The sequence below is a fragment of the Dermacentor albipictus genome, chromosome 10 (genome assembly GCF_038994185.2).
Source record: "Dermacentor albipictus isolate Rhodes 1998 colony chromosome 10, USDA_Dalb.pri_finalv2, whole genome shotgun sequence".
Taxonomy (NCBI): Eukaryota; Metazoa; Arthropoda; class Arachnida; order Ixodida; family Ixodidae; genus Dermacentor; species Dermacentor albipictus.
Genome location: NC_091830.1, coordinates 26,581,621 through 26,605,680, shown reverse-complemented (window position 1 = coordinate 26,605,680; position 24,060 = coordinate 26,581,621). Strand labels below are relative to the sequence as shown.

Genomic DNA, 24,060 nt, shown 5'->3' with positions numbered 1-24,060 from the left:
AGCACTGGTGAAACCGTACATGCGCAGGTCGAGGGATACAGCCATGCTCCAAGAAGCACGATGAACTGCATGATGAAGCAAAAAGGGTTGAGCGGCGACTGCATGGTTGCCGTTATTCCGTGCCCACTGAAAGTGGCCGGACGAAGGCAGCTGCTTACGTAGAGCCAGAAGGGGGATGTCGCTCCTGGCGGATGTGAATCCGTGGGCAAAGGTATGAAGATGGCGCCCTGGATTACTTGTTGGCACCAGAGATCTTGACTTGCATCAGATAGCAGAACTGGCAGCGGTTGCCAATGGGTCATTATAGATGAGCACTGGTGAAACCGTACATGCGCAGGTCGAGGGATACAGCCATGCTCCAAGAAGCACGATGAACTGCATGATGAAGCAAAAAGGGTTGAGCGGCGACTGCATGGTTGCCGTTATTCCGTGCCCACTGAAAGTGGCCGGACGAAGGCAGCTGCTTACGTAGAGCCAGAAGGGGGATGTCGCTCCTGGCGGATGTGAATCCGTGGGCAAAGGTATGAAGAGGGCGCTCTGGATTACTTGCTGGCACCAAAGATCTTGACTTGCATCAGATAGCAGAAGTGGCAGCGGTGTCGGTGAGTCATTATAGATGAGCACTGGTGAAACCACATATGCGCAGGTGGAGGGATACAGCCATGCTCCAAGAAGCACGATGAACTGCATGATGAAGCAAAAAGGGTTGAGCGGCGACTGCATGGTCGCCGTTATTCCGTGCCCACTGAAAGTGGCCGGACGAAGGCAGCTGCTTAAGTAGAGCCAGAAGGGGGATGTCGCTCCTGGCGGATGTGAATCCGTGGGCAAAGGTATGAAGATGGCGCTCTGGATTACTTGCTGGCACCAAAGATCTTGACTTGCATCAGATAGCAGAAGTGGCAGCGGTGTCGGTGAGTCATTATAGATAAGCACTGGTGAAACCGCACATGCGCAGGTCGAGGGATACAGCCATGCTCCAAGAAGCACGTCGAACTGCATGAAGAAGCAAAAAGGGTTTAGCGGTGACTGCATGGTTGCCGTTATCCCGTGCCCACTGAAAGTGGACGGAAGAAGGCAGCTGCTTAAGTAGAGCCAGAAGGGAGATGTCGCTCCTGGCGGCTGTGAATCCGTGTGCAAAGGTATGAAGATGGCGCCCTGGATTACTTGTTGGCACCAGAGATCTTGACTTGCATGAGATAGCCGAACTGGCTGCGGTGTCGGTGAGTCATTATAGATGAGCACTGGTGAAACCGCACATGCGCAGGTCGAGGAATACAGCCATGCTCCAAGAAGCACGATGAACTGCATGAAGAAGCAAAAAGGGTTTAGCGGCGACTGCATGGTTGCTGCTATCCCGTGCCCACACTATAGGCCTACGTTATTTTTTTCATTTTTCTTGGGAAAATTAATATGTGGTCATTCGTATCGTTATCGCGTAAAACGACGTCTGCGAATGCGTGCGGAATGATGTACGCCAGCTAACGGCTCTTTAGAGGGAACTTATTTCACCTGCCTGAAACGGATATTTTCGTGGGCTTACCATGTTTTGATTTTTTTTGGGGGGGGGGGAAATTAATATGTGGCCATTCATATCGTTATCATGTAAAACGGCGTCTGCTAATGCGTTCGGAGTGATCTATGCAAGCAAACAGCTCTCTCGAAATAATTCATTTGACACACTGATTTCGGGGCCGTGAAGATGTTGAGAGAGATGGAGTCGGGAGACGCAGGCGAGCACAGCAAACAGACTTTACTAATAACAAACCCGAAATAAAACACACTCAAAACGGAACTCAAAACTCAACTTACGAAGATAAAGATCCACACTTGCATAGCCAAAACAACGTCCTTATCTTCGCCTACGTGCGTCCTGAGCGCATTCCGCGCGAAAGTCCGGCAACCCTGGCCTATGGCTGTACGCTAACAAAAAGGAACGCTCTTACAAGGTTCTGTCGTCGCACGTCACTCCAAGTCCGATGTGCGTCGGCTCTTGGTCACCGTCAGTGCTCCCGCCGATTCCGTAAGTTTTGCTTCCTTGGTATCGGCCGGCCAGCTCCTCCATCTCGGATGCTGGTGTCCCGAACTATGTCGGTGACGTGGCACTCAGGCCCGCAAGGCTAGGCTTAACACCGTGCTCCGCCGCTTCTCCGAGTGCCGGCGGGACGCCCCGGGGACTACCGTCCGTGCTGGTCTGCCGAAGAAGGGGGATCCAATTCCTGGAGTGCCCGGCACTACCGCGGGAGGCTGCAGCAGGTCCTGGAAGCCTCGCTCGAACGTCGCCGAGGTCGACGGGCACACCCTGGGTCGCCAGTGTCGCGGGCCTGTCCGAACCTCCAGGGGTCTCGTCGCCTGTACGAAGCTGGCGCTCCAACCTTCTTGGCCCAGAGCCACGTCGATAATCCCACCTTGGCGCCGCTTCTCCTCCGATCACACCTCGGGTCACGCTCCTCGAGGGCTCGTGCCGTTCGGACCGGTCGGCGCACATCGTCCTCTTCTTTTCTTTTTGTGTCCCATGCCTCTTACGTATGACACATTTTACTTGCCCGAAACGGATATTTTCGCGGGCTTACCGTTTTTTCATTATTTCGGGAAGATTCGGGAAGACGATACGAATGTGGCCGTTCGTATCGTTATCGCGTAAAACGGCGTCTGCGAATGCGTGCGGAGTGATCTATGCAAGCAAACAGCTCTTTGGAGGGAATTTCTTTTACCTGCCCGAAACGGATTTTTTTTCTGGGAAATTAATATTTGGGCTTCACTGCAGAACAAGAGGCGGCAAGGAGTTGGCTTCACCACAGTACAAACCATTGAAATGTATGTATGTATGTATGTATGTATGTATGTATGTATGTATGTATGTATGTATGTATGTATGTATGTATGTATGTATGTATGTATGTATGTATGTATGTATGTATGTATGTACTCGTTTAGGGCCCCCTCACTCGGACTCTGTTCACGGCATGGTCGGAGTTTGAATGAGTGAGTGAGTGAGTGAGTGAGTGAGTGAGTGAGAGAGTGAGTGAGTGAGTGAGTGAGTGAGTGAGTGAGTGAGTGAGTGAGTGAGTGAGTGAGTGAGTGAGTGAGTTGACTCAGGAATGCGGTCGCCGACCTCAGCTACAGGGGCGTTCATTCGACACAGTGCGGGTTGTTCCTGCCGGTGGTAGGCAATGTTTGTTCCACTATCTTCTTTTGCGTCATGCGGCGGGGACGATCACAACAAGAATGCATAAGTGGCCTGACGGCGAGGACACCGCAAAAACGACAACTTGCCGTTGACGGCGCATCGCAAAATCCAGATAGAGAGAAGGACAGACAAAGTGCAGTATGAAGCTTTTAGCAGTACGTCGCAGTAGCAGTTCTTTTTCCGCGCGAATGCAGTAGAGAATCGACTCTCCGTGATGCATTTTATTGACTTTCGATGCTTTCTCTTGTTGCCATACCATTCGGTTAAACTGCTGAGATCGTTCCTTCAGACAACTCGACGCGTCGCTTTGGTGCACGTCCAACTGTCGCGGCAAGTCGCTTCCAGTCTGCACCAGTATTACCCCGAATGCTATTACCGCACCAGCCACCTGCAAAAAAGTAAACACATTTATGGGAATTTCGTGTTGGCATCATGAGAAATGAATAAAGAGCACTCAATTAGCCAGCATTTCTGAGGAACTTTGAAGAAATCGCAGTGGCTTCTGTTAAAATGAAACTGCCAGCCGCCACGTATAGGTCAGAGGTGACATCCGCTCATTTCGAAGCGTTTCTCTAATGGCCGACCACATAAAACGCCATAAAACACCTTTCTAATTAAAATAAAAGCACTGCACAATTACAAACATGCCGCCCCTTTTCTAAAACTCAGCAGGCGTCTCGCGAGAACAAGTTTAATTACTTGTAACTTCTCAGCCACAATATGAGTACGTTTGTCTGGATATTATTCAATGAAGATTTCTGCAAACAATCAACTGTAAATCTTTCTATACAGATAATTTGTTCATAGTCGCAAGCTAGATCAGCAAGTGCGTTAGGACAGGCCCTTCTCGAGAACGTTTTGATGTGATCCCAACGCTGTTCAAGCATACGCACGCCGCCTCCAAATAAATAAACGAGGCAATATTGTTTTTTCCAGGGAAGTATTCCCGTTTCTATGCGAGAGCATCAAAGGGCCCGTGGAGCGAAAAACACGGCGCCTGTCTTCCCCCCGCCCCCCCCGTGAAGCGAAAAACGGCACGTAAATTCCCACTGGCTGCAACGCCACGTCAGTTGACTATGAACCGAATCCTTTTCCTGGTTTCTGGATCAGTCTGAACAAAGTATGGTGAACTAACGAAGCAACAGCGTTTGCCATGACCGTTGAATAGATGGAGACAACTGAACGCATCTAGAGTGAACCACACGGGGCACCGAATCCATGAGAAAACCAGCCTTCACACCCCAGGAGATGCCGATAACTAATCTGAAATAATCAGGAGAATAAGAACGGGCTAGGGTGCGTTTGACAGGCATTCTGAGATCATGAACAGCAGGTTGCTATTATCCCTCTAGAGAAAAGTGCATAACAGCTGTATATTACCAGCACTCACTTACTGGGCAGAAACCTGGAGGCTCTTCTCCTGCCGATGACGACGCTCGTCACTTCGGACGTTTCTGTGCGGGTGTCTAAAGCTGCTCCCGTAATGTGAGACAGAAGGTAAGGGGCTATTGCGGCCTAGATCTGTAAGCAGAGGATACAAACTGTAGGAGACTCGGCGGCAAATGATGATGATGATGATGATGATGATGATGATGATGAATCCTCAACAAATGGCGCAAACCCACTATGGGGGATAGGCCACGAATCGGGTGGTAATATGATTGAATGAATAAAAGAATTTGGTTAATAAATAACTAACACAAAAAGTAAAATAAATATATAATCCAAATTCTCATTACCCGAACGCCACACTGCTACCACTTCTTCTACTACTCTTGGAGATACATGGAAAATTGTCACGAGGGTAGCGCGCGGTCTCCGCAAACGAAAGGCATCCACGGCAAGAACGATGCGTGCTCGTGCAAGGTGGCCATAATTTGATTGAAAACATCTTTATTTGCAGGATATTCGTAGAACTCGTGGGTGGGCCGCAATTCCGGTAGCCCACTGGTTACGGCTGCTGCGCTGGCCCTCCCCACCAGCCAGTGCTGACGGTCAGGATCATCGCTGAGCAGAATAGCCTCCCACTGCTCTTTTGAGGGATTTGGAATGGGGTCAACTATGGGGTTAAACTGGCAAGCCCACACCATGTGGTAGAGGTTAGCTACCTCTCCACAGTGTGGGCATTGCGGAGAGTATAGTGTAGGGTACCACTGGTGTAACTTAGCTGGCGTTGGGTATGTATTAGTTTGTAGCCTCCTAAGAGTGTTCTCCATAAGATATGTGGAAAGACGTAAAGAAAAATAAGAGAAAACGAGCCTGGAACTGCCGCACTGTGCCACGGTGGCGAAAGACAGAAAGCAAAACTTAGATCCAATGTGATCCAATCATCATCATCATCAGCCTATTTTATGGCCCCTGCAGGACGAAGACCTCTCCCTGCGATCTCCAATTACCCCTGTATGATTCAATATGGGCCACTTTTACACATTTACCAATTAATCCCACCTTTGGTACAACACACTCGGATCACTGATTTATTTCACGACCACGAACCAATTATGGTCTGAAGCTGCTACATTATGTCTGCCCAGAATGCAAAATGCCTTTAACGGACGGCAACTTGTGTCTCTCATATCTAAGATAGCTATATCTTAATTGCTACCCTCAATGTGCTTTCTTGTGTTTATTTTTGCGTTTTCTTGTCTCAAATACTTATGTTATGTATATCATATGCCATTCGCTGAAGGAATTTTCCAGCAGTGTCACTTTCCTTGCAACTTGAATTTTCCCTGGGCTTGGGGGGGGGGGGGGGTTGGTCAAGCTGGCAAAAGCAGCTTTTTGCCCCGTCATACTCCCGACTATGATGCATTGCGCAAAGTACTCATGCGATGAGATAAAGCAAATCAAGTGAAGGGACGCGATGGTGGAAGGCAACAACTGCGGAAAGCAGGCCCGGACCCGGGTAGAAGGAGGGGGGGGCCCGAACCCTCTCCTGAAAATTAAGCGGCACACGCCCTCCCCTCCCCGCCCTCGTCTCCACTTCTCACACGCATTCCTAAAGCGCCGCCAAATCAATCTTGATAGTTGACAGCTATTCTGCGATCAACATTTTGCTGCCTTTTTCCCTCCTTTTGGTTGACGGTCATCATCATCATCTGCCTGGCTACGCCCACTGCAGGGCAAAGGGCTCTCCCATACTTCTCCAACTACCCCGCTCATGTGGTAATTGTGGCCATGTTGTCCCTGCAAACTTCTTAATCTCATCCGCCCACCTAACTTTCTGCCGCCCACTGCTACGCTTACCTTCTCTTGGAATCCAGTCCGTAACCCTTAACAACCATCGGTTATCCATCCTCCTCATTGCATGTCGTGCCCGTGCCCATTTTTTTTTTCTTGATTTCAACTAAGATGTCATTAACCCGTGTTTGTTCCCTCACCCAATCTGCTATTTTCTTATCCCTTAACGTTACACCCATCATTCTTTCCATAGCTCGTTGCGTAGTCCTGAATTTAAATAGAACCATTTTCGTAAGCCTCCAGGTTTTTGCCCCGTAGGTGAGTACTGGTAAGACACAGCTGTTGTACACTTTTCTTTTGAGGGATAATGGCGACCTACTGTTCATTATCTGAGAATGCCTGCCAAGCGCCCCCCAGCCCATTCTTATTCTTCTGATTATTTCGGTCTCATGATCCGGATTCGCAGTCACTACCTGCTCTAAGTAAATGTATTCCCTTACCACTTCCAGTGCCTCGCTACCTATCGCAAACTGCTGTTCTATTCCGAGACTGTTAAACAATAATTTAGTTTTCTGCAGGTTAATTTTGAGAACCACCCTTCTGCTTTGCCTCTACAGGCCAGTGAGCATGCATTGCACTTTGTTCCGTGAGTTACTAAGCAAGGGAATAACATCAGCGAATCGCAAGTTACTAAGGTATTCTCCATTAACTCTTATCCCCAATTCTTTCCAATCTAGGTCTCTAAATAGCTCCTGTAAACACGCTGTGAATAGCGTTGGAGAGATCGTACCTCCCTGCCTGACGCCTTTCTTTATTGGAATTTTGTTGCATTCTTTATGGAGGACTACAGTTGCCGTGGAGCCGCTATAAATGTCTTTCAGTATTTTTACGTACGGCTCGTTTACACCCTGATATATATATATATATATATCAGGGTGATATATATATATATATATATATATATATATATCAGGGTGTAAACGAGCCGTACGTAAAAATACTATATATCAGGGTGTAAACGAGCCGTACGTAAAAATACTGAAAGACATTTATAGCGGCTCCACAGCAACCGTAGTCCTCCATAAAGAATGCAACAAAATTCCAATAAAGAAAGGCGTCAGGCAGGGAGGTACGATGGACGACGACGACGACGACGAACGTGCCAGTAGGCGGCGAAGACCAGCTCCCGCTTCTGAAAATGATTTCGGTGATTTAATTTGAGCCCAGTTCGACTATTTTAGTGCCAACGGACTCTTTAAGTTGTGGCGATCCCGTAGACACCCGACTCTTGAAGGTGGGTGGCCTTGTTGCGATATTATCGGCCTTTTCCGTCCAGGCTACGCCGCTGCGACGCTAACCCTTGCCGCGCTTGTGCTAGCGCGGCGAAGTGCTGCTGCGGCGCCAGCTCTTCTCATTAGTGTCTGCCGTGATGGAATGCGAAGTGGAAGGGGAGCTTCTGACTCCCGAGGAATTTTCCAAGGATCTCGGATGGCAAACAGTTGCTGCCAGGCGCTCCGGAGCCAAATCGGCGCCCGTCGAGCGAGTTGGTGCCATTTCTACCGGCGCTAAGCCAAATGACAACGCGACCGCAAAGGGTCACCGAGACCGCAGCAGCGCTAAAGCCAAAATTATTCGGGGTGGAAGGATGCCTCCGTTGCCCAAAGAAGACGCGAAGATCATCGTCAGGCCGAAGGGAGGTCTGAACATCAGCAAGGTGGGGCCGACAGTTGTGGCCGAGGCCATATGGAACGCAGTCGGTTTCGACCAGGCGAAGCGGGACTCGGACACGATGTGCCCGAATTTCCAACAAAATATCATGGTCATCAGCACCCCAAGCAGAGAAAATGCGACCCTCTACGTCAGGGTCGAGTGCATCGCTGTTGGCGGCCAGCAGCACGAGGTGAATGCGTACGAGGCAGCGCCCAACTCTACGTGCAAAGGCGTCATCCGCGGTATCGCACCGAGTGAAGGCCCGGAGGAGCTCGATCGCAAGATTGTCAACTCGAAGAACCCGCTGGCCTTGGGAGCCAAACGAATCAAGAGCACGGGCACCGTGGTTGTGGTCTTCGACGGCTACAAGGTGCCAAACTACGTGTCGTACGGTGGAACACTTGTCAGGTGTGCATTATATAGGAAGCAAGTGGAGGTGTGCTACGCCTGTGGCCGCCTCGGGCATCGAGCGGACGTCTGCCCCTCGCCGGACGAAACTATGTGCAGGGGATGCGGCATCGCCAACCCGGACGAACAACACAAGTGCGACCCCAAATGCAGGCTGTGCGGAGGTCGACACTTCACCGCTGCCAAGGAATGCAAGCAGAGGTACCAGACGCCGTACCTCGTCAGACGCAGGCGCGGGGACCGATCCCGAGCCAATAGAAGCAAGTCTCCGGCCCTCGCCATGGGCGAGCGACAACTCCCGGCCGCCGCCGGTCGCTCCGCGGCTCGCGGGAGCTCTAGATCCAGAAGCCCCTCTCCGCCTTCCGGACGCCGTTCCAGGTCCAGGGGAAGATCCCGGTCCAGGGGCAGATCTATGTCCAGGGGCAGATCCGGAAGCCGCTCCAGGAGCCGCTCTGTCTCGAGGGCCCGGTATGAGTCCAGTGCCGGCCAGCAGAGGAAGAGAAAGTCGACGCTATCGTGGGCAGATATGGTTGCTGGCGGCGCCCACGCGAGATCCTACCGGGGCCCACGCGACCCGCTTCCAGAGCAATCCAGGGACGCCGAGGTAGCGCGCCTTATGAAGGAAAACGCGGACTTAAAAGAAATGATAAGAAAGATGGCTAGTGAAATGATAGAGATAAAGAAATTGGTAATCAGTCAGAGTGCTACATCCAACGCGTCGGCGCCGACCGCCACAGAAGCACCAGTTCCGGCCTGCGACTCGGCCGGCGCCGCCAAGCGTAGGGCAGTTTCCAGTAAGGACGATTCAGACTCGCAAACATATGAGATCAAAGGCATGCTGGCTACGCTCACTAAGAGTGTGCAGCAGTTACAACAAGGCTTAGCACAGGTGCAAGTCGCCCTTGGAGACCCGCGGAGAGGCCTAGGCGCGCTGGCCGATCGCATGGACGCCCTCGAGCGTCTGGTGATCCCGAATAATAATACGTCCGTAACTCCGATGCAGGTTGTTGTTCCGAACGCGTCGGGGACTCAGATCAGGGCTACGAGCACATCGGCACGTCAGAGTGGGGGGAACTTCTTGCGTGCACCTGTGCTTACAGCGGGTACCCCGGACACTTTATCTAATCATGGATAGTTCCAAAGAGGAGTTCAAAATTTGGCAGTGGAACTGCAGGGGGTACTCCAATAAGAGGGCTCCTTTGCAGCAATATTTAAGATCGCTACCTAACAAACCTCAAGTAATAGCATTACAGGAAACCCTCGTCTCTGCCGCATCCCTCTCTGGTTATCGTGCCGTCTCCGTGCAGGGCGAAGGTCGGGGAGTGTGCACGTTAATTGACAGGAGGCTTACACACTTGTCTCACGACCTGAAGCTGGCGAGTTGCAAGGTCGAATACGTCATGTCGGAGGTTCTGCTCAACACGAGACAACGCAACCAGCGAAGAAACAGCGTGTTTATTCTCAACATCTACAGCAATCCCAGGCACTCGCAACAGCAGTTCAAAACGATACTCAAGAAGTCCGTCGACCTGGCCAGCACCCATCCCTTGGTCGTCGTCGGAGATTTCAACGCACCGTACGGCGTGTGGCGGTACGTCTACGACACGAGCAAGGGCCGGGGTCTGTGGCAGAACGCCAACGAAATGGACCTCACGCTCATCACGGACAAGGCGTTCCCCACCCGAATCGGCAACTCGGTGAGCCGGGACACCACCCCCGATCTGGCGTTCGTGAAGAACGTCGAGGGAGCCGAGTGGAGCAACACCGCAATAAATTTTGGCAGCGACCATTATGTGCTCGAGACCCGCTTCGAAGTCACCCGAAGTAAATCCAGGGAATTCACTGTCACGGACTGGGACCTTTTTCGCAAGCTCCGCGGCAACGACAGCGCACCCGTCCCTAAAGACCTGGAAGATTGGTGCGAGCGAATCAAGAGTGACGCCGAGTCATCCACTAAGAAGATCGTCAGCGACCTGGAGGTAGAAAAGGTGGACAGTAGGCTGGCCCATCTGATCGAGGCCAAGCAGGCGCTGCTTCTAAGATGGAAGGGACAAAGGTTTAACCGAAGATTGAGGAAAAAGATCTCCGAGCTTAACAAGGCCATCGAAGATCACTGTCGGACCCTCGGCAAGCAGCAATGGGACGAGGTCTGTGACTCGATAGACGGGCAGATGCGTAACGGCAAGTCCTGGGGCATGCTTAAACATCTCCTCGACGAGGGCAGCACCAGATCCAGTCAGAGACACACGCTCGCCAGAGCCCTGCACGAAGCTACCACATCATGTTCCGGGGACGAGCTGGTTGCCAAGCTCATTGCGAAATACCTTCCCATAAAGCGTGGAAACGACGAAGACCGGTTTCCTGACTACCTCGGCCCAAGCCGTCCGGAATTGGACGAAGACTTTACCGTGGGGGAAATTAGGCAAGCCATTTTCGCGCTCAAGGGGAAGTGTGCGCCAGGTGCCGACAGAATCACCAACAAGATGCTGCGGAATCTTGACGACGGCTCGATCGCATACCTCACCGAGAAGATCAACGAGACCTGGAAAAACGGCAGCGTCCCAGAGCAATGGAAGACCGCCAACGTCGTCCTGATCCCCAAACCCGGCAAGGCTCCGAACGTGGACAACCTCCGACCGATCTCTCTCACCTCCTGCGTTGGGAAAGTGGCGGAGCATGTCGTCCTCAACAGACTAAACAGATATCTCGAAGAGAACAACATCTATACTCACAACATGATTGGCTTTCGTGCCGGCCTCTCGTCGCAGGACGCCATGAAGATGATCAAACATCAAATCATCGACGGCAGTACCAGAGACACCAGGGCCCTGCTCGGACTCGACCTCGAGAAAGCCTTTGACAACGTTCTCCACGAATACATTCTGGCCTCCGTGGCAGACCTCGAGCTGGGCCCCAGACTATATAACTACGTCCGTTCGTTCCTGACGGGGAGGAAAGCGAAGCTGCGGATCGGCGACTTTGTCTCCGACGAGTTGCTCCTGGGCCCACGGGGCACGCCGCAAGGCTCAGTCATTTCTCCTGCACTCTTCAACATCTGCATGATCGGCCTCTCGAGGAATGTGGCCCAAGTTGAAGGTATCAAACACACCATCTACGCAGACGACATCACCATCTGGTGCACCGGCGGTAGCGAAGGGCAAGTGGAAAGCGCCATGCAAGAGGCGGTAGACGTCACGGAGCAGTACCTGCTACCCACCGGACTCAGATGCTCCCCGACCAAATCTGAGCTTTTCCTTTATAGAAAAGAAAAAGGGCGCAGACCCAAGGGCTGGAAACCGGTCTCGGAAAGTGACATTCACCTATTCACTCGGAGCGGTGACCCGATACCCCGGGTCGAGACCATCAGAGTCCTGGGTATGTTTATAGAATCACGCGGCGGCAACGGCACTGCGTTACGCAAGATAATTGCGAAAACCGACAATGCTTTTCGCCTTGTCCGAAGGGTCACGAACAGACATCGTGGCCTCAAGGAGGACAACCTGCTTCGGCTCATCAACGCCTTTGTGCTGTGTCACTTCACCTACACGGTGGCCATGCACAACTGGCTCAGAGCCGAGCGGGAAAAGCTTAATGCCCTCATTAGAAAATTCTTCAAGAGAGCCCTCGGGCTGCCCGTCCGAACGCATACAGAGGACCTGCTTCGGCTCGGCGTACACAACACCATGGAGGAGATAGCCGAGGCTCAAGAACGGGCCCAGCTAACTCGGCTGTCCACCACGACGGCCGGCAGGCGTATCCTCGAGGAGCTCGGACTCGCACCAACCAAGAACTTGGCACCAACCAAGAACACCCAAATCCCCAGAGAACTAGGGGAGAAGATCGTGGTCGCCCCTTTGCCCCGCAACGTTCATCCCGTTCACAACGCAGGTCGTCGCAAGGCAAGAGCATTGAATATGCTAAAGCAAATAAACAGGGACAAAATCGCAGCAAGCTTCGTGGACGCAGCTGCATACCGTGACGGCAAGGCTTTTGCAGTTTCCGTCGTTGACACACTGGGTAAAGTTATCAACTGTGCTTCCGTCCGGACGACGAACCCAGAGGTGGCCGAGCAAGTGGCCATTGCACTCGCCATGCAAGACGGTCGGAGAGACAGGGTGTATAGCGATTCGAAAGCCGCCATCAGGGCATTCCAGAAAGGCCGGGTAGCCCGGCAGGTAGTTCAAATTCTGAAAGGCGCCAAACACGGCAACACCTCCATGCACTCGATTTTTTGGTTCCCTGCACACGTGGGGGCGATTGAGGGGGTTCCTCTGAACCTCAACGAGTCTGCCCACCAGGCTGCGCGTGGCTTTACCGACCGCGCTGCCCTCGGGTCGGGTGACTCTCTCCCCGGACACCGAGACGCTCCTCTCACACACAACGAAATAACTAAATTCTTCTACTTAGAGAGAAGGGTTTTCCCCCCGCCTCACTCCAAGTTAAGCAGGCCGCAGGCGGTCACACTAAGACTTCTGCAAACGAACTCGTACCCAAATCCGGCGACCCTTAATAGCATATATCCAGAGGTTTATACCAATTGTTCTTGCGTGGCCTGTGGTGAGGTAGCTACGTTGCCTCATATGCTCTGGGAGTGCGGGTCGCTGGGCCCGAAGTTCACCAAGGAAGAGTGGGACGCCCTCCTGCGAAGTCCCGTCTTTGAGGATCAAATCCTGGCCGTCCAGCGCGCCCGCGATCGGGCCGGCAGACTAGATCTGTCAGTCCCATCGTGGGATTAGCCAGGTGCGCGTTTTATCGCGCTTTGCTGGACCAAATAAAAGTTTATTCACTCACTCACTCACAGGGAGGTACGATCTCTCCAATGCTATTCACAGCGTGTTTACAGGAGCTATTTAGAGACCTGGATTGGAAAGAATTGGGATAAGAGTTAATGGAGAATACCTTAGTAACTTATATATATATATATATATATATATATATATATATATATATATATATATATATATATATATATATATATATATATATATATATATATATATATATATATATATATATAGTCAGACCGCGTAAGTAGGATTTTTGTTTTAGGGGAAGGGCTAACCCAAGGTAACTTTTCTATGCAAATGAGGGGTATATATATATTTATATATATATATTGCAGATGATGGTGGCCTGCTGCGCATCGTCGTCAGTTGCGCCTAATTGGCTCCTCGAAGAGGCAGGACCTGTGTCGAGTGAGCTCCTGAGCACTCTGCAATGTGGTGAACACGGTTTAAAATCGTGGATCCTGGAACCTCGAGGTGGCGCGACGTACTGCTAACGCTTTTCTCTCGCATTTGCCGCCAAACAGCCAATAAACTTTTTTTATTATATTATTCTGGCGTTTACGAGCCAAAACCACGATACGACCACGTGGAACGCCGTGGCGGAGGGTTCCATATTTATTTTGACCACCAGGCGGTTTCCTTTTAACGTGCACCTGAAATCTAAGTACACGAGCTTTTTTTTATGCACTTGCAGCCCACATCGATATGCTGCCGCCGCGGAGGGCATCGAACCCACGCCCTTTATTTAGAGAGCGCAACGCCACTGCATGTCGGTGGGCTATCAGGACGACTTCATCGACAATTAAGCTGTATCGATGCTATATATGCTGTATGTATATGTATATGCTATATATGCTATAAATGCTGTATCGATGCTATATACATAGCATCGATACAGCATATATGTATAGCATATATATATATATATATATATATATATATATATATATATATATATATATATATATATATATATATATATATATATATATATACAGCATATATGTATAGCATATACATATATGCTATATACATACAGTATGTAGAAAGCGTCGCACGTAAAGAATTCTATGCCCCATGAAACCCGCGAAGTGAGTCTTGTGTGATCGCAATATGCTTGCGCGTATATAGCTTCCGCTCGTTGCCTACTAAGAATTTTCGGCTACGGGAAAGTGAGCCCGTAACAGCTATCTCTGTCAAATGAAAAAAAAAAAGAATGACATCGTTTTTTTTGTTTTAGAAGAGTGTTCAAGGCGACCCTGCCTCGGCAAACTATGCACCAGCTGCGAAACCCGCGGGACGGTTAAAAGAACCTTGCGCTCTATATATGCCGGCACGTGCAATATACGTTTCGTTCATTCATTTGAAAATTTTCCCTGCCTACACGCGGTTCGAAGAAAGGAAAACAGCAGGTGGATTTTTCGCGCGTCATATATCTGCAGGAGCTTGCGCATTGGAGTGCGAAGTAAATGGGGCGAATTGGCGTCAACAAGCCGAGAATTATTCACAACCAAGAGGGGAAACCCGGTGTTTCAGCGCCGTAAAGAATAAATTCAGTGCTGTAACCAAAAAAAAATGAAAAAGTAAAGTTTCTCCGGAAACGCATTATTCGACAGGAAACATTCCATATTGTGGAAAAATAAGTGGTGAATAACTTAAATAACGTCGATCCACTAATCATATCTGAAGTTAATATCATCACGGAACATGTAGCAATTGCGAAACTGAACGAAATCCAGAGCTTATTCACTTAGCTAATGTCCCCAGAATGTAATCAAATTTCAACAAGGTTATGCAAAACGAAGCATGATTTCATGGCCGTCCCCATATTTATTTTTAATGGGACCTCAGTGTGAGCGGTAATCGTAGGCGAGCATCTTCACGTCCTGCCCCGAGTGATCCTAATACACTGCCGATTTATCAGGTTGCACCGAAGATAGCTACATCTGTATCGTCAGAGTAGCGCAGCTGCAATGTATTCCTGGATGTGTCAGTATTGTAGGAAACACTGAAACTGGACAAATTGACTAGACAGATACACGTCACTGCACTCCTGTCACACTGATGCTGACATTTGAAGAAAGCAGCCATGCAACTCTACAAATGAAGCTTTCCGATCTTATGCCATTTCCTAGAAGCTTTTTGCATAAGGTTTCCCCCAATTTGCGGTCTCCAACCTCATGGCGCTCAAGTTGGAAGTGACATATAACAGGTATCTTCTTGTATCGTTCGTCGTTCAGATATGCCGTGTATGTGCGGCCATCCATGCATGAACGTAGGACACGTTCTCATAAGCCGTCCGTACTTTGAGCAGCACTGCAATCAGATGCGAACGTCCGTTTTTCCCACTTTTTTGTTATCTTCCGTTTCCAATGCTTAGCGCTTTTACGGTCAGCTTCGCCTGTAGACGCAATGAGGTGCAATAGGTAACCAGAAGAACCAACGCGGAAAGTTTGGGCGATAACCAATAAAATTAAGCGACGAATGCTGAAGAAGAAGGGAGATATAATTTATTTTCCTTTAAGGACCCCCATGAGGCATTACATTACAGATACGGCGCTTGGTTAATTCAGTGCGTGAGCATGGCATTAGTTGCGCTACCGCATAAAGAGCTATGGTATCTCGGAATGGATGACAGAGCATTTCGCCTATTTTTGATTTTTTTTTTGTTAGGAGATGGTACTATGCTTGCGTACCTCGCTTATATTAGTCCGTTTATACACTATCAATATTTATGCATTATATTGCCAACGAGCCCAAGTAGTAAGTTTCTTTGATCAGCACTTTTATATCAACGAGAAGTAGACTTTAAGTACAAGGAGTCAGGAATTTAGTAAGATATATAACGTGGTTTCTGGAGCAGCAAGGCGAAGAGCCAAGAATGAATGCTTGCGCTGCTTATCAACTGATGGCATTGCCAAAAACGGTGCAGACGCATATGCACAATTGATTTATCTAAAACCAACAGCGCATAGGAAACGTAAGAAAATACAAAATCTTAATGCATGGTCCGGAGTAGAATTTTGTTTCCTATATCGTCATGCTGTGGTACAATCTGCAATGCCTCAGTTGTACCACTTTAGAACGTAAAAATGTAGGATGTCTCATGACCTACATATAAAACAAAATGATTCCGATCCTAAGCATATGTCGGAATTTGTGTGAAGTGAAGCTTAAGTGAAGCCTGCAGTCAACTTCTATGCAACTAACGGCGATCCGTGAAACTGGGTTTATATGTTCATCGTGTGGAGCGTTTTAATCCCATACCACATGCATATGCTTATCTATACCAAAAAGGTAAACTTTAACCTCATAGAACCTTTTTATATCTGCAGACTACACCGTTCGTTAGCTACGCCGAAATTCGAACACAAAATCAGGCGAAGGCGCAGTGTCAGACATCGACGCAGCAATGTAACGAGGACAAAGGCCACTTATCATGATGCTGATGCTTGTCGATGATGTTGGTGCTTAGCATGATGCTTGTCGATGCAAGAATGGCGATGACAGGTGCGTGCACAGATATGTGGCACATGTTTAGACACATTTAGGATTATGTACAGTGGTGCATAACCAAAGTACAGGCTTGGCCAATAATCGGCACACACACAGTGGAACATACCGAATGGCCAACCCATAGAAAAATCAATCGGTCTAAAGAATCGATTATAATGCGCTAATTCGTTACGACGTCTTAGTGGTTCAGAGATACTTGCGTGCAGATATTGTGTATTAATATTTTGTGCAGGAATTCGCTCATATTCGGTTACGCAAAACGGAGGTGGTGCCCAGTGACTCCACTTGCCGGTCAGCATACAGGAGTTACATACAATACCGTTTCCTCGCACTTCCACGCGCCGCGCATGTAACGTTCGCATATTCGTGCATTCACAAAGATACATCCGCCGAGGTACCGATCCAACCATTAGCAGAAGCCCCGCTAAACCCAGGACAGCAGGCAAACAAAGCTTCGCTTTAAAATGCGCCCATATGTAAACAACTACGCAACATGTGCATTGTTCATTTCAAAGCTGGTCCTACTAGACTGTTCAGAATGAGAACACAAAGGCACAAGGTCTACCACACAATGCGAAGGATGAAAAAAGGCGGAAGTAGAGAAAAATAAAGAAAGAGCAGAAAAAAAGCGGTAGCCAACTGGCAGGGATGCAAACCAGCTGCTCGAGTTTTGCGTATTACTCACGTACCGCTGTTTGGTCGCGACGAATTGCCAGTCTTAGCTCATGCGCGGCACAGATGAGCTTCAGTAGTAGCTGTATCCGTTCCGTTTTGCGCTAAAATATCAACCTTAGATAGCACCAGGGAAACGTTCCTCCTTACAAGCGTCGTCAACGCCAACGAAGTCTATATCTGCACGTACAAGGACTATAACCCCCGCTGCCACGCTGCATGGAGTCCGTCTTCGACGCTGAATGAGTGGGTGATTTTCTCCATCACGAATGTCACTTGCAACAGCACGCTAGGCCTACAAGGATAGGTCTAGCGAATGTCTCCGGCATTGTGACGTTATCATAGGCGATAGACACGGCTGCCATGATGTGTTTCCGACTTGAGAGCAATCATTTTCGGCGTACATGTATACTACTTGCAAAGGCATAGCCTTAGAGATCTGTTAGATCTGATAGCCTTAGAAAACCGTCGCTGGAGTGTATATTTGAACGTCACGTGCTTATTGCACATTGTGTATATCAATGATTTCCAACCAATCACGCTTTTTTTAACACCTAAATGCAGTGAGTTTCTGCGCAGATGCGTAATCACTGTGAGCAAATATATCGCAATCTTTTATCGCGATAGCAATGAACGCTGCAAGCGAATTTCTGCCGTCGCCGTCATGTTCTGTATAAAGTTTAAGGGCGATAACACCGTCGCCGCACGTCGTATGCCGTATGTGCGAGCGAAACCACGCAAGGCAAGCCAACAATTGTGACTCAATCTGGCGCGCGAATGAAGAAAGCGCAGAGCAAACGCGCCATTTTCCGTCGCGCGAAAAGCCGTGGGGGGGGATTCGAGGAAGGGCGGGAGGCGGCGTTGTGCTCCGGCAGCAACTGCGCATTTCGCGACCGGGCGCAAGGGGAAGTGATTATCGCGGCTTAAAACCCCTTAAACTTCGTAAAGTACAGCCACGCTTTGAAGAATGCCGCCTCCTCCTCGCGCGCTCTGGCCGAGGGCGACGCCGCGTCGCTATTGGCCTAATGGCATCACGTGGGCCCTCGCACCGTGCTTCAGTGCCATTTTTGCTCGAGAAGCGTCTACGGAGTGGCGAGAAGCGCATGTTGGCGCCGTTGCTACGCTCGAGCAGTGTAGGCCGCGCCACGGTCGAGGAAGGAGAGTGAAAGAGAGGAGAAACAAGGAGGAGTGAAGGCGGAGGAGGAGAGTATCGCTACTTTACGAAGTTTAAGGGGTTTTTTCGCGACTCAAATCTCGATCGCCATCTCGCGCGCCACGGCTACAGCTAGCAGCGAGGCGTAGCTGCGAATGCTCGTAGCCGATTTATATATATTTTTAAAGGTAGCACTGAAGCTGCTGACAAGCGCCGCTATAGTGGTGGTTGTATGCAACTGCTGAGGGGAGGCGGGGGGGCTATGCAATGCTTTATCGCTTTAGAGTAGCGGTAGTAATGGTAATTCTGAGTAATAATAGTAATGTGAGCAATGGTAATTTTGACAGCACGCCGCCACCCATAGCTGTGCTGCAAGAACATTAAAATCATGTTGCTAGGCTGGTTCTTTATGAAAGGCTAGGGACGTCACTCCCCACGTCGCAAGCTGCCATCAGCGCGGCCAGCTTGCGCAACAGTAATCTTTACAGGGAAACGCATGCGTGGAACGCTACGTGCTCCGCATTGCCATCAGGAGCGCCTTATAAATCATGTGGTTCGGATGCCTGTTTTGTGCTTCTTTATTGAAACGCACGCTGTTCTGTATGTTGTATGCGTGATTCCAAAGAATGCACGCACTGTTCGCTTCACTTTGCTGAGTGCTTGAAGCCTCTGCCTTACGGGGTACGAGTCACTGTTCCTGGCCTGCACTGCCGCCTGGATCGGCTCACATTTTCGCTCAAGGATGCGGACACCAAAAATGCCGACCACCGAGAGGCTAACAGCATCACTATGAAAAGAGGGAGGGCACGTGACACCGGTTCGTGGGAAAAGCACCCGAGCATAACGTGACCGGTCACGTGATGGCAAGCGGTCGTTTCTATTGCACCTTACGCAGCTACGCTGGGCTCGTCGTTATTTATGCCAGCTCCGCCGGTCGAACCGTCCGGAGCGTTTCCGTAGTAACGTTTATTCAAATCGATAATCGCACGTGCGCTCGTCGTGATCAGTCGTGTTGTTTCGGACTGGGATGCGCTTGAATAAACGGAGGGGCTCACGCGGTATTGTATAATTCGTTCTTGTGTTCATTACGCGCTCAAACATTCAATACACGTGAGGAAAGTTTAGGGGCGCAAGCCGTTGTGTTTCCAAGCGCGGTCGAGGCGAAACCTCACAAGCTTGCGAATCGATCGTTCTTGCCTGTTCTCGGAGTGTTAATGGCTGCGCGTGATAGAACTGCTGCAGCGTTTTGGGGTGGTACATGACGGCGACAATGTTTCCAGGTTACGAGGCACAGAAGCAGAAGCCTCAAATGCGACGAGCAGTAAGTGGACGGCACGGGCCGGGTTACGGTCGATTGACAGAAAGCGGTGGCCAGCGGGGCTCCTACCCGCCGTGGTGGCTTATATAGGGGCTATGGTTCTGCGCTGCTAAGTACGAGATCGGGTGATCAAATCGCGGCCGCATTTCGATGAGGGCGAAATGCGTAAACACCCGTGCTCCGTGCATTGGGAGCCGTTAATTAAAGATCTCCAGGTGATCAAAATTTAGCCCGGGTCCCCCGCTACGGGTGTGCCTCATAATAAAACCGTGGTTTGGGAACGTAAAACACCACAGTTCAATTCAACACTAAAACCTACCATGAAGAAAATAACGTGATGTGTAGCTAGTCTGGAAACAATGTGCACCGTGCTGTTCCCATGATCTAGCGCGTCATGTGCGCATTAGGCGAGAAAGCGCAGTGTGTTAGGTTAGAGAATGTTTGGCGAAGGCGAATTGCCTGACGCCATGCTCCCTCAGACTTTCCCTGCATGACTGAAACTAGCTGGCACTGATGAACTTCGCGCACTTCGGCCGTTGGGAAGCGCGCAAACAGAAAAGCGCGCGCAACGGAGGCGGCTTACAACCGGCACGACAATGAGTCGATCGCCCGAGTTCAGGCGCAGTAGATTGTTTAGCAGAAGTAAAAAAGCTTCACTACGACACATTCGGTAAAATAGTTGTCTTCCTTTGTCACCTTATTTCAGCTCGCACATGCGCGACGATACGGAGCCATCGTGAGGCGATGTTCAGATGTCTATTCCTCCGCAACGCAGTACGACGACTGCCGATGGCGGCGCGGAGATCGTCGAGGCTGCTGGTCTTCACGATACTACTCCTCTGCTGCACGGGTGTTCTGCTGTTCCTAAGATGCAGAAACATCTGTGCCACGCGGCTGACGGAGTCGAGCGCGGTTTGGATGACTGAATCACTTGCCCAGAAGGCTTCACCCGCCACCAACTCGGCCCCGAACCTGAATTGTACGTGGTGGGCTTATTCCGGGCCCGTGTATTATCAATCGATCACTTTGGCGGATACTTGTGCGTTACCGTAGCGCCCAGTCCGTGGGCCAGTTGAACGCGAGTGAACGCTGATGGGCGGTGTGCGATTTCCTTCGTCACAGCCAGCTACGGTGGCGTGGCCAATGAGCACGCCCGGAAGTGACGTCCCCAACAGCGACAGATAATAAAACACCAACGGGAGTACAGTGTTGCCATTTTAGCGATTTTGTCGCTAGATACGGAAACGTATTTGCTCGCACTATACGCAATATATATCTATCCAGCAAGCAAAAAGAAGGGCAATAGATGTGTAAAAGAACACAGACACGGCAGAAGCAAATTACCATACTGCACTGCTGACTTTAGCACAGTCGTCAGTACGATTGTGACTGATGTCCAGATATGTTCTCGTGAGTCTGTATTCTGTGTAGAGTCTATTTAGGGCAGTAACACAGCATTTGCCTCTCTATTATAACGAGGATAAACACAGCTACAGGCAGGGCTGTTGGCCATTCCAATAAGAAAAGCATGTGGTTTACCGACTGCGACACAAAAGCCCCAGATGCTGCAGCAGAATTTCTTCACACAACTCCAATGCAGATCTAGGTTACAGCAACCGCGACAATGCGTAAGCTCCACTATGTTTCGGCTGTGTATAACAAGACGTGACACACATATCTGAAAATATTAACTCACTTACTCACTGGAAGTTGCCTTATTGCTTGCAGGGACAACCTGTCCAAGCAAGAATGAACTTCAATCGGAGCACCACTTCCGCCTTTGGGACGAAAAACTTTCACAGTCATTGCGCTTTTCTGCTCAAGGACCTCCTAGGACAGAGCAGGAGTCATGGCACGCTGTAACAGACAACATCCACATCTTCTCTGCGTTCCTCGTCACCATGAAAGAAAGCGCAATCCACATCACGAGCCTCGTGCGAAGCCACAAGCCGACATTAAACAGCACTCCCATTCAACACCCACCTCTGGTGTGCATCATTCGGACATCCAACAGCACAATCAGACATGAAGCCCGTATCCAACTAGTCTGGACCTGGTTTAATCCGAGCTTCAAGAATGCCCTGATCCTGTGCCCGCCGCTGAACCGAACGTTTCCCATCGATGAAGACATCCAAGTGGCAGTCACCATTCGAGGTGCTCTCATGAGTTCTTTGCGATGGCTCCAGCTGCATCGCCCGCCAAAGCGGGCCGAAGGGAAGTGTTGTGCCGTGTGCGTCAGGCCGTCCTACGGATCCTCCATTAGCCTTTGGAAGATTGTCGAGTTCATCTCACACTACAGACTCGTGGGAGTGAGTACATTCTACTTCTACGACCTGCAGATGTCGTCGGACGCCAAGCTCCTCCTGGCGTGGCTGCAGTCTGCAGGAGTTCACGTGACCCTCATCCCGTTCAAGCTTATTGCCGACACAGGCGACGTCCATGCACATGGCCAGATGCCGGGTCTCTATGACTGCATTTTCCGGTCCATGTCCAGAATGGAGTACTACATCCACGTAGACATTGACGAGCTCATGGTTCCGCTACGGCATTCCAGCATCCCAGCCTTGGTCCAGGAGGTGGAACGCGAAGGCAATGGTTCCGTTGCAAGTTTAGACGTCAGGAGCAGGTACTACTGCTCCGAATACCCTCTCAACTTGCAATATTCTAGCCTGGAGGACCTGCCCCTTCAGACGAGACTGTTCACCTACCACTCCGTGGACTTGCATCAGCAGGACTTCACGAAGCATATTGCTCGCTCCAGGTCGGTCTGTGAGGCAGGTGTTCATAGCGTCGAGCAGCACTGCACAGGATACAATAAGCTCCTTGTGGACAGTTCGGTAGCCTTCATTAACCACTACAGACGCTGCTGCGAGTTCACGCAAGCGAGTGCTGTGCACAAGTGGAACATCTCCCTTTGGAACATCAGTCACCTTGCTGTTCACCACTCATTCATAGGGCTTTCGGCGCATATTGAAAGTGATCCACTAGTGAGGACAATAAGGAGTCTAATACCGTAAGGTCAGGGCCCTTGCTCGAATGAGACTTAAAGGGACACTAGACTTAAAGAGGATTTATAAGTAAAAGAAAGACAGAAATCCAAAACTAAAGACAGGTGGTGACGCTGCATTAAAGTTCCTGCACAGGCTCCTCATGACGTCACAGATTTTTATGCCGTCTGCTAGGGCCTAGTTTGTTTCTTATTGGTGAAAGTTGACTACACTGTATTCTTGAGGGCCCAAAGACTAAGCCGCTTCAAAATACTTTTGCCGAGGCACAACAGTGACATTACGTATGAAAAAAATAAGTCTGACATTTGCAACGCTACTCAGACGTACCAACCCCGTGGTTTTGGCACGAAATTTATACAAATGAACATTGGCCTTCATTTTCTCTTCTAATATCCAGCCTGTTATCGCAAATTTTATGCAAATAAGAGTTTCGAAACAATACTTCATTAGTCTGAACTGATTTCAGTTGGAATTTTTTTCCCTTTATTTGGTTATCCCCAACCAGGCAGATATCTGCCGAAGGTTAATCTTTGAATTTTAAGCAATCTAATGTTCCTCTTTAGTATCCCTTTAAGAGCGTCAGCAATGCCAACAGGAATATAACACACAGAAGCTCCTGTTCTAAATTGTAAAGCTAGCTTTCCTGTGCTGCAGTTTGCCAAGCTAATGAAAGTCTAGTCATTTTTGCAACGAGCACACACCATGCACAGTTGGGCCAACGTGCAATGCACATAAGAGTGCTTGCAAACTAGGAAAAGGGTCTATTCATAATAATTTAATTAATGTGTCTGATAACCAGAGGGCACGGGAAGACGAGAATCCTAGCAGGGTACAGAATACAAATAAATGTGCGTTTAGACTTCCACGGCACAAAGGAAGCGAGATGAAGCCGCGATGAAAGTGCGAGATAGACAGATGCCAGTGCGTAACTTTGCGGAAAAGAGGAAGACTGCATTGGCAGGGAGGTGCGGCCACTGGCTTTCGTTGTTGGTGCCAGCGACTGTGGTTGCTGTGGCCTGTACGCTCACATCAGTCAAGTGCGATGAGGGCTGTAAGAAAAATTTAATGGCGCACAGCAGCATCTTGCAGCTCAGGCCAATGACCCCAACAAACAGTGCCTC

General features: G+C 49.8%; 1 protein-coding gene and 1 long non-coding RNA gene across 2 annotated transcripts; one reads left to right on the top strand and one right to left on the bottom strand.

The window, feature by feature from the left end:
* Window positions 1-1,732: 1,732 nt before the first annotated feature.
* On the bottom strand, window positions 1,733-20,786 carry LOC139050743 (uncharacterized). Its single transcript, XR_011509063.1, has 3 exons — window positions 20,628-20,786; window positions 4,582-4,708; window positions 1,733-3,575 (listed from the first exon to the last, which is right to left on the bottom strand). It is a non-coding gene; the product is annotated as an uncharacterized lncRNA (long non-coding RNA).
* On the top strand, window positions 7,519-23,983 carry LOC139050741 (uncharacterized). The gene is made up of 4 exons (XM_070527445.1): window positions 7,519-9,089; window positions 13,608-13,680; window positions 20,707-20,910; window positions 21,660-23,983. The coding sequence occupies exons 1-4, from the start codon at window positions 7,797-7,799 to the stop codon at window positions 22,946-22,948; spliced, it is 2,859 nt and encodes a 952-aa protein (XP_070383546.1). The 5' UTR covers window positions 7,519-7,796; the 3' UTR covers window positions 22,949-23,983.
* Window positions 23,984-24,060: the final 77 nt, after the last annotated feature.

Coding starts and splice junctions, on each gene's coding strand:
- LOC139050741 (XM_070527445.1), top strand. CDS start 7,797: ATGGAATGCGAAGTGGAAGGGGAGCTTCTGACTCCCGAGGAATTTTCC. Junction 9,090..13,607: donor AGCAATCCAGGGACGCCGAG/GTAGCGCGCCTT, acceptor TATATATTGCAG/ATGATGGTGGCCTGCTGCGC. Junction 13,681..20,706: donor AGAGGCAGGACCTGTGTCGA/GTGAGCTCCTGA, acceptor TCCGCAACGCAG/TACGACGACTGCCGATGGCG.